This window comes from Adiantum capillus-veneris, chromosome 12 (assembly GCF_014529385.1).
Source record: "Adiantum capillus-veneris isolate H3 chromosome 12, ASM1452938v2, whole genome shotgun sequence".
Lineage (NCBI taxonomy): Eukaryota > Viridiplantae > Streptophyta > Polypodiopsida > Polypodiales > Pteridaceae > Adiantum > Adiantum capillus-veneris.
In genome coordinates, this window is record NC_140942.1 from 108,257,439 (window position 1) to 108,268,551 (window position 11,113).

Here is an 11,113-nt window from a genome sequence, read left to right on the forward strand (position 1 = left end):
CTAATAGTTATGTGACTATCACGTGAGTGTAGCAGAAGGGGTTATTAAAAATTTTTTTTTCTCACATTTTCACATACAGAAGGATCCCATAAAATAGAATTGGCAAAACAATTTACAGATTAAATAGGAGAAGGATGTACTTTATTTGCCACAAATTCATAGATAAGGATTATTAAAAATAGTCTTCAAATGCACGTGATATACACAATTTATACATAGTGACCCCCCTGAGTCATGTGGACCATCTGAAGGTACAAGAGTTCATGGTAATATGACACGGCTTACTTGGCTGCAAACCTGAAAATTATTTTTGTTGATTTTTTTTGTGGAGACCAAGGATGCTAACTATAACAAGCTACTATTCACTCATCCAAAGCTTCAAGTCTTTTACACACACTAGCTATGAAATGATATTCCATTCAGTGAGGATTGACTCCATTGGTTGGAGCACCTTCAAGCTTCATGAAGCTACTATTCACTCATCCAAAGCTTCAAGTCTTTTACAAACACTAGCTATGAAATGATATTCCATTCAGTGAGGATTGACTCCATTGGTTGGAGCACCTTCAAGCTTCATGAAGCCAACAAGAGGATAGAGGAAGTTTGATTGCTCACCCACAAGATAGAGGATGTAGAAACGTTTTTTGGTTAAGCTATAGGGGTCATCCAAGGAGTTACGGATGCTTAGCCCTATGAAATGGAAAATTTTGTATGTGAAGGTATCTAGATTTTGTAGTCTCATGGATCGCACTTGCAAAATAAATTTATTGGAGTGATGTATATTTTTTTCGTCTATGTTTTGTTCTGGAAGAACAGGAAACTGTTTTAAGAAAAAAACAAAATACAACGGTGCCTCACTTGAGGGGAGAGAGACATCCCAAAAAGGAGAAAACATTTACATATCGAAGCAGGCATGAGCCATTGAAATTTTGTTCTTGGAATAATACATTAGCATCTTATCCTTCGAGCTTCGCCATCTGTGGCACTTCTGAATTACATTTAGGGACAATTCATATTGAAGACGGTTCATATTAATTCCTAAGAGATCAAGAAATCATCTTTCTCTTGTATCGATCATACGAAATAATTTTTTGTGTACAAGAGGACAAAAAAGTTCGTTTTTCAAGGTTGATCGTGAGATGTAAAAATAGCCGATTGAGGGTTATCAGACTAGACTCAAGAAAATAGTTGTATGTGACCTAGCCCTATGTTGTCTCCTTATAAGTAGGGACAAGACAAACCTTCTTATTATTATACAAATTCATACTTTGCTGCCTTAAAAAATAAAAGTAAACGAGTGATTAAATCACGAGGCCTGCAAGTTAACTAAAAATGGCTAAGAGTTCCTATTTAATGTTTGAACTTGATATCCCATCATCAAGCTACAACATCCTACCAAGGGGGTTTTGCCTCCTAGATCACTAGCCTCCAGAAGGATTGTAGGAAATTTGAAATTTGAAATTGTAGCACAGTGCAAAATACATACTAGTGGTCTAACTTCAATTGTCATTTATGTGAAATCACTAGCCTTTAGAAGGATTGTAGGAAATTTGAAATTTGAAATTGTAGCACAATGCAAAATACATACTACCCTACTTGGTCTTTTGCGCCATCACGTTGAGCTGATGGAGTCAAGCTAAACCACTAGGCTCCAAGCCTATGACGGTCTCTACGGTGGTCTTAAACATTGAAAAAAAAAAAAACAATCTCATGTGTAGCCAAAGCACCCTCCCGACCTCCAGTCCCGCCCTTTCTCTCCTTTTACTCGGTCTAGAATCCCAAAAACCCATTAATTTTCTCTCAAGATATTCTAAAGAAATAGTGAGTTGTTGTCACCATCACCTATTTGCATGAAATTTAGCCCTTGCCATCGTCATGCCCTTTTCCTTGCCTCACTTTTCCACCCCACCTGCATTGTGCCCTTCTTCGTAGCCTCCGTATGAGACATCACAAGCGAAAGCCTCCCCCCGCTCCTTCTGCACCACTGTGGATGATCGTCCTGTGTCACGGCTTCTGAGTTGCACCTCCCACATGGATACCACCTCCATTCTCATGCACCTCATACTCCTCCCACACTAAGACATCGTGAGCGCTCATACTACACCAAGCTGTCCCATACACAACACCGATCGAGCCTCATCAATAAATATGTGTCCCGCCTTCCCTTGATCCTCTCCACAAAAAAATCTCGCTCTCTCACGACAAAGATCCTGACGCATGGCATCCCTATGACATCTCTCTCTCTCTCTCTCTCTCTCTCTCTCTCTCTCTCTCTCTCTCTCTCTCTCTCTCTCCTGTATGCGACACCCGCACCTCTTTGTCACCTCAAAGCCACCCATTGACTTCCTTCTCTCTCTCCCTCTTGACCACGTGCCAGCTCTAGCATGGGATCAGTGCTCTCTCTCTCTCTCTCTCTCTCTCTCTCTCTCTCTCTCTCTCTCTCTCTCTCTCTCTCTCTCTGTGTGTGTGTGTGTGTGTGTGTGTGTGTGTGTGTGTGTGTGTGTGTGTGTGTGTGTGAGCCAACGCATGTGCAAAAAAAACCCAAGCATAACGCTCCTATGTAGTCATCTTTCACTTTGTCTCCATTTGTCCCCATGCAAGAAATCTTGCTATGACACACACACGAAGACCATGCGATGGTCTCTGCCTCAAAAACTATTTGCCTCTTTTGCTTTGCCTTAGCATTCGAACACAGAGAAAATCTCTCTCTTTCCCTCTCTCTCTCTCTCTCTCTCTCTCTCTCTCCACGTGCCATGCTCAGTGTCCATGCGACCCCCCCCCCCCCTAATTTAGCTTTCATCTAAACTTTTATACAAGCATCTTCGGTGATTCCTATAAAAAGAAATGAAAAAAACATTTGTGGCATCTATTTTGTGAGTTCTTATTTTTGTTAGGTCGAATCTGGATAGATGTCGTCTAACAACACCCTTCGTCCACGTTCTAGCCTTGCTCTTTTATCGCAAAATGATGCGAACTCTGCACCTTATTGATAGATCAAGTCATTCCCAATAGCCATTGTGGCAAGAAGGCTTTGGTGCTTGTTATGCGTCCATGTTTTGTTTTTTTAAAAGAGTTCATGAACTTTGCACCTATTGCTTTACGCATGCTCCACCAGGTAGGTGTCCGTCCTTGCGTTTTGATAATGGTTGCCTCCTTGCAACTGTGTGTCAAGTCTCCAAGTGGCTCGTTGTCCGCACGTCTTCAACTCCTCCATGCTCATTCCTTGCAAGAGCCCCACTCCCTACTATTTCCTCTTTTCCACAACGGTATCTCTGGAGATACTCATGTACGACGATTGCTTGAGAATCGTGGGCACATGCTCTTGTAATTTGTGTAGAAACAAAGAGGTAATTTCTCCAAAATCTTCCAAATGAAATGAAATAACTCAAGTGAGTGGAATAGTGTAATTCTTGCCGTCATGTTTGCTAACAGTATGTAAGGGAATATTGTTGAGGGCTTGCCTTGTAGTTTCATGATGTATTGAGTGATCCCTCAAAGTTCGGTGCCAACTTGAGGCAATGATGTCTTTTTATGGAGATTTTGATATATTCATTTACAATTGTGAGTTTGACAAAAAACCATAAAATTAAACCTTCAAAATGAAATACTCCTACTACTATTGGGTCCTTTCAAAAACATTAACCGGAATCTCTTGCGATACCCTTGCTTCCCACCTTTGCCCTGTGCGAGATCGACTCATGCACTTCCTACTCGATCAAAAGCAAAAATCTCCATCATCCTCCAGCTCACAATCGCCTGTACACAGAGCTCTCTATCTCTCACTCTTGCTTTCACCCTAAAACACACATCTCTTTCTCTCTCTCTCTCTCTCTCTCTCTCTCTCTCTCTCTCTCTCTCTGTGTGTGTGTGTGTGTGTGTGTGTGTGTGTGTGTGTGTGTGTGTGTGTCTCTCTCTCTCTCTCTCTCCCTCTCTCCCTCGCACACACTATCTCCTCCTCGCACAGAAAGGCATCACTAAGCTTCCATTTGTAGCAAGAGAGTGACCTTTCGATGACACCATTCCAAGGCAACGCCGACACAATGCAGATCATGGGGTCTGCATTGAGCCACCCTTGCCACGATTGTCTGAACATTTGAGATGCCCCTGCCACGATTGTCTGAACAAAAAATCTCTCTCCCTCCATAGTCCAGACCAAAAGGCTCTATGTCCGTTTCTCTCTCCTCGTCACCATCCCTGGCACAGCAACGCTCGCATTTTCTCTCATAGATAGCATCTTTGTCAGCCACCTCCAGCCATGAGATGCTCCTCATTTTCGCATTCCTTGTAGGGCTATGCTTCTCTTCACACAGGCTTTGCTCCTCCCCCCCCCCCCCCCCCCGGGAGTCCGTTGTTCTACTGTGTTCTAGCGTGAGCCCACATGCCTTCCGCACAGCCCTGCTCTGGGCTTAGTCGCATACAACAGCTCCTTCTAGACACACACACACACACACACACACACACACCATCTGGCATTCGCACCTCAGTTCACAATGTTTGTCTGAGAGTGAGAGAGAAAGAGAGAGAGATTCCACTCATTATTAACGACGGGCAAGCCATTTCGCAACCGCCTGACCCAACTGAGGGACAACTCCGTAACCTAGCTCACGGAACAGGCTCCGACCTTAACCCCCTCGATGGGTTGACGCCTCCACTCTCTGTCCATTCCGTGTTCTTAGATACCTCTACCTGCCATGGCCTACAAAACAAACACATAAATCAAGAAACTATCTTCGATCCTCTGAACATGCACACCGATGCACGCGGCACTGCAGCTCCATCCAATCATCAAAAAATCTCTCGCCCCCTCTTTCCACGTGTCATCTGTCCTTCTTTTTCATCTCAAGCCATACAAGAATCCAAGGAGATTCCACTTAATGAGACACTTAGGAAGATTGGCAGCACCTACTCACCCTTAAAAGTGGAGGGTTGGGTACTAAAAGCCTTTGTAGTAGGTCCCCAAAACGTTGTTAAGTGAACCCATTAATTAGTTGTGAGAGAGAATAATTAGTTGTGAGAGGGAAAGAAAAGAGAAGTGAAGGGGAAAAGAGGGCGTAGCTTAGGGAGGGAGTATTCTTTTTTTTAATGATTAAGGACACCCCATAGAGCACCATAGGTATGTAGCTAGTGGCTAAGCTTGAATTTAATTTGCTCTACGTGATGAGGTCAAATGCTACAAAAATAAAGTTGAAGTTCGAAATGGTTTTAGTTTTGGACCGTGAGTGGATTGGAGATCCTAAAGCATCTTGGAAAGATTTTATTTTGTCTAATGAAAAGCGAAAGTAGACCCAAAAAATAGAAAACAAAAAATAAAAAAATAGGTGCCCAAAACGTTTCTTTCATTTCTTTTTGAAGGAACCACCAAAGATGCTTATGTAAGAGTTGGATGAAAACTAAACTAGGTGGTTCGAGGGGGGGGGGGTCGTATGGGTAGTGTGTAGAAATGGTGTTTGTTTGCTTGCTGGTTATGTGAACACTTCAACTTGGCGAGGTTGAAGAGAAATCTAATGCTTTTGGCAAAGTTAAAATCCCAAGTGGGAGTAGACTAATGCTTTGAGATGGGGGATATACTCTACCTGGTGTGAATTGTCTCTAACAAGTGTCATAAAGCCGTAATGAGATGGAAACCCCACGAATGTAAGACGTTGATATGGGCAAAAAAAATTCACATGAGGGCGGCAAAAGAGGGTGTTAAAATCCTATGGTTCCAAGAAGAAGAACACTGGAAGATCCTCTTCCACCACCTTTGGGTTCACACTAGGGGGGTGGAAATGGAGACGAACATGAATTAAAAATGCCTTCAGAGGATATTAAAAGAATATAAGGTCCATGTCACACTCACGGATGACATACGATTGACTGCCATTGCCTCAATGAGCAACCAAAGGTGTGCTATCAGGGACCATGTCACATAGGAACTACGGACGCCCTATTGCCAATGAGCAACCAAACAATTGGTCAGAGGTTCGCACCAATTAGTGTCGTAGTTGTGGTTGGGTGAGGTTGGAAAAGCTCGACTCCTCGGACGATCTCTATCTGCCAACTCAACTACATGGAAGGTTGTCCATCACCTCGTGTGCATCTGATTCAGGCACACGTAGCACACTCGTCCCTGTGTAATAGGGGCCTACAGTGTAGCAGGACGTGCTTGCTGCTCGTACACTTAACACTTCAAACTCTTGAGCCGATGTGGGCGGGGGGGCAGGGGGGGAGAAGGTTTCGTCTCAAGCATTTCCAGTGCATTGTGTGAATGCACCCCGACAGTTAGCCATTAGTTGCACACCAGCTCAGCACCCCTGCTTGACATGTATGCTCAATGTGGTATACTTCAAAACGAGTCGTCTCTTGGAATGCACAGATTGCAGGATTTGCCCAACAGGCCGTGCAAGGCCAATAAGCAGTGGGATGTTTGCAGCGGGTGCAAATTAGCGACGGAGTCTTTGAAATATGCTGGCATCTACAAAGCTGCATGTAGCACTACGTATGATGCTGTGATATGGGCAAAAGATTTCAAGATGATATTGTTAGACAGGGGATGTTGAGAAAAGATATCGTGCTTGGCATTGCGTTGGTCGATATGTATACCAAATGTGGTGTGCTTCAAATAGCAACACTCTTTATTTGAGTCGGTGGGTGATGTAAGAGTACAATCGATTGGGGTTGCTGGCAAGCCTAATCACATGACTGTCGAGAACCATATTCTGTTGCAACTGTTAGTTTGGCCTAATGAATATATCTACACTCCCAAATTTGTTTGGAGTACAGTACACGAGTGTACAAGCACGGATCATTAGCATATGCTCACAGGTGGCTCCAGCAAGACCACTTGTATGTCCGCAAGGGAAGTCGGAGATGCAGTCTCAAGCTGATGGTGAAGCCTTGCCATGGAGGTTTGTAGAAGGAGGCTTGTGGAGCCTACTAGGTTTTGTACATCCTTTTTTGCTTGCTTTGTGGAGGGAACATGCAGCAATGATTCATAGATGTGATGCAAAGAGGCATCCAACATCTCATGGAAAAGAGTGGCACCGCATGCCTCCCTTTGGGCTGCATCAAGCCGAGAAAGCTCTTTCTGAAGTCGAGCTTGTATATTGTCGAGAAGTGTCGACCCCCAAACTGGCCTTCTTGGAAAGTGCAAAGGGGTTGCCATGGAGTAAAGAGACTGACCTGCCTCCTGGTGAAGAAAGGGCAATTAAGAGAAGCCCGAGAGAGAATTAGAGGCGCAGAACTGCGCTCCAAGCACAAAAGCCAGGGAATCATCTTCCTTCAAATCCTCACAATGCATCAAGACGGGAGGAGCTGGAAGCCTCTCCCCCGTCCTTCTAAGTATGAACTGCAAGCTTGAAGTCTCTTTGTGGTCAATTTTGGAGTTGGTGCTTTGGCTTGCTTGTCTCCTTTGTAGAGTCAGTGTCCGTGTTGGCCCCAAGGGTCCTCTTCTTCACCTTGCCTAATGCCTGCCCGGCAGTAACAACCCTCACTCCAGTAACCTTGACACCTTGTTCACATGCCATCATGTTCTCTCAAGTCTTGCAATTCATCCTTCCAAGGCATCTTCTAAATCATGTTGCATGCAGAATCCTCTGGTTTTTGAGGTCAAAATTGGAATAGAAGAGGTCAAACCTTTTCATTCTTCAAGATCGGCCGTAACAATTGCTGGCCATATGGGACAAAATACACCAGCCATGGCACACACAACAGCAACATCCCTTGCGCCATTTGATAGGCGATGCTTGTTAACTCCCTATTTTGGTATATCGATAAAAGTGCTGCCCTTGATCTGGTCAATGGCGAACAAATCACCTCGGACTCTCTCAAAGTTGTTGAAAGCTTCAATGATACAGAACTCCTCGAAGCCTGTTCAAATTTGTTGCCTAAGCACCCATCCAACTGCCTGCCAACCCTTTCCATTGGTATGGCAACCTTGATTATGCCGCTCGTAATCCAGGGCAAGGCATGGTGTAGAAAACCCGTTTGTTTCCAGCAATAGAGGTGTGCACGCCATGAACGATGCAGGTGCAAACTTTGAAGTGAGGCAACCATTAGGTTGCATTACGGGGGGAGAGAGAGAGATGAAATGAAATGTTATATTAACGTCTTCAAAAGGCCAAAGTGACGAGGAAGTTACAATGTGGTGGATCTGATACAAAGTCAGAGTAACAAGATGACAGAATGACAAAATGACAAAATAAAATACTATGGAATCCTAAACTGCTAGGAGTGGACTAAGCAGTTAAACAACTAGCTGCGATAGCTAGATCACATGAGATCTAGCATCGGTCGCTGGCGGATCTCATCAATCTCCTCCATGGTCAGTAGTCTGACCGAGCGTAGTGCATGTCGAGCCAAAGTGACCCGAATCCTTTGATGCAGCCTCCGTCGATGCTGTGTAGTCCTCCACAGTCATGGGCATCTGGATCTCCCCAGCTCAGTCGCTCGGTCGATCAGTATGCCTCTGGTGTAAAGCGACAAGCTCTACTGTGGTAGTAACTCCTCCGGGTGTCCAGTGGCAGCTCTAAAGAAGTCTGTGATCTGTCTCTGAGACTGGCTAGCCTCTCATCCCATCAGCAGGCTCTCTCTGTGTCTGTGCAGCTCGAGAAAGAACAAACCCAGGCATCTCTGATCCTCGTACTACATGACTCTAGAGAATGGTCCAAAGCCCTCTCTGAACAAGCAATGGAAGTGGCCTCGCCTCGTATCTCATAGTAGACGGGGCAATGGCATGTGTAGTGCAACTCTGTCTCAGGCTCGATGTCACACAGGGGGCATGTCCTAGCCTCTGCTAGTACTCCGCTGTATCTTCTAGTCTCGATCCACAGCTGGTGTGAAGATGTGCGTATCTGGCCAATAGCACATCGTTTCCCATGAGACAAGTGGGTGTCCATGTATATGGGCCTCATCACAAAACCATCCTCCGTAAGCTGGAGGAGATGCTCTCTGTAGAAAGCCATCTTCGTGCCCAACTCCTGTGCTAGCTGTATCCATGTCCTCTTGGTGTGTAGCTGAGTCAAGTCTTGGCCAATGAGCCTAGTGAGCGAGAGAGAGAGAGAGAGAGAGAGAGAATCTTCCGTGGCTCTCGACTCTTGAGCTCACCTAGAATATCATCATTTTTTTAAGTGCGTGTTTGCCACAATGAGTGCCCACTAAGTTTTTTTACCAATAAAAAAAGTACGTATTTTGAAAAAATATTCACCCTTTTTACCCCCATCAATGTAAGATGCTTGCACTCCAAAGTAGAAGCAGAAGCTACCCACGTGGCACACTATTATTGGATGCAGTAAATAAAGCAAGACATTAGCGTAAAGCTAAAAATAAAGCAGGACGTTAACGTGTCGATAGTGGTAATATAAGCAAACGCAGTGTTTTGCAGCCTCACGTAGCGAACAGGGCATTAAAAGAAAGGAACGCAGGAGCTGTAAACAGCAATCGCAGAAGAAGTTTGGAGAATTTGCTCGCAAGATTCGATTCAAGGTAGGCATGTACTTACACATGCCTCTGTCTGTGTGTGTGCGTCTTTGTGTTACACGTGCCTGTGTGTGTGTGTGTGTGTGTGTGTGTGTGTGTGTGAGAGAGAGAGAGAGAGAGAGAGAGAGAGAGAGATAGAGAGAGAGAGAGAGAGAGAGAGAGTCCACCAGCAAAGCTTGACACAGCTCAAAGCAGGCAGCCTTGCAGGACAAGCTTGACACAGCTCAAAGTAGGCACCCTTGCAGGACTCAGCAGGCAGAAGGCCACAAGGTTGACAGTGTGTCATTGTGTGTAGAGTCGCCCTTGAAAGGAGGGACACTTAGTTGTCAGTGATCTTCACATCTTAGTGAGGACCCAAGAGGCTGTACTGTGTAGCAGCTGGATTGAGAGAGAGAGAGAGAGAGAGAGAGAGAGAGAGAGAGAGAGAAGTAAAAGCTCAGGGTTTGAGACTGTAGCGACAGTCGAGAGCGTCGAAAAGCCTGATACCAACACTGACTTTAGCAAAGAGAAGCCCAGATTCCAGAGTCCAGAGAATTGAAAACGAGCAAGTAAGGAAGAGAGAACTCAGATGTTGACGTGCGCTACAAGCAAGTAAAATTTTCTTCGATTCGCAATTTTCTTGCGTGCAAGTGGAGGTGGGACTGTTTTCTGATCCATTCATAGCCTTGAAAACACTAAGACAACCCTCTGTAGTTGGTCGAGGAGTGGGATTGGAGGCTCCTACAGGGCAATGTCAGGGTTGGAGAGGAGCAACTGCTAATAAGGATGGGTATGCACTCGAAGGAGAGGTAAGAGATGAGCCTCAACATGCCGACCGAGAGGGACTTCACCTCCAGTATCGAAGGGAGCATAGACGAAAGGTACCGGAGCAGGGTCAACATTACCGCCAGAGTCAAAGGGGTTTGAAGAAGAATCTCTTGGTGAGGGAAGTTGTTTCAAGGCTAAATAACTGAGCTGTGTGTTGCAGAAGAGATGGCATGGCAAGCTGAGTGTTGCTTTGGTAGAGGCACTCAAAAGAGAAGGGTTGGAAGTAGTGCTCAGAAGTAACAGGCATAGCTTTATAAGCATCAAGCAAGTCCATCCTGGAAAGAAAATAAGAGTCAGGAATAACCTGATCACCATCAGCAGGTGCCTGACCATTGAGTGGCACAAGAGAAGCTTGATGAAGTGATCTATGCATCGTGCGAGGTTGACGGCGAATGGATGCGTGCAAGGTGATGACTGTTTGTTTTTGGATCGTCCCGCCTGCGAGGATTGAGGGTATTCAAGGGTTTTGGGCTGAAGCTACATCTATGAAAGCGTCCTTTGCAGTAGGTGTATACTGAACCGCTGGCTTCAAGACACCGCCTGGCTTTGCCGGTTTGTTAACCCTCACGGCTCACAGACACCCTATTACCTACGACGGACGTTGTAACCTACGGCGGACATTGTATTATTTATTTGGTAGAGTCAGGTACCGGGCTTGTCGGTCCAATAGGAAAAGGGTAAGAGTGATCGCCGATGAGAGGCGCACTCTAACTGGAACATTCAAGGGATTAGTTGGCTAAGCATGGGCGCCCAAGTGTGAATGGGGCGAGCTCATATAAAAGTCAACTAAACCTAAAATTCACTCATTCTCTTATTTGTGCAATAGAAGAGTGCTCTTGCTCCATCTCCT

General features: G+C 45.1%; 1 protein-coding gene across 1 annotated transcript; it reads left to right on the top strand.

Moving 5' to 3' along the window:
- The first annotated feature begins 5,841 nt into the window (after positions 1 to 5,841).
- Positions 5,842 to 9,168, top strand: LOC147446296 (uncharacterized). Its single transcript, XM_086526205.1, has one exon. The coding sequence runs from the start codon at positions 6,724 to 6,726 to the stop codon at positions 7,210 to 7,212; it is 489 nt and encodes a 162-aa protein (XP_086382331.1). The 5' UTR covers positions 5,842 to 6,723; the 3' UTR covers positions 7,213 to 9,168.
- Positions 9,169 to 11,113: the final 1,945 nt, after the last annotated feature.

Coding starts and splice junctions, on each gene's coding strand:
- LOC147446296 (XM_086526205.1), top strand. CDS start 6,724: ATGAATATATCTACACTCCCAAATTTGTTTGGAGTACAGTACACGAGT.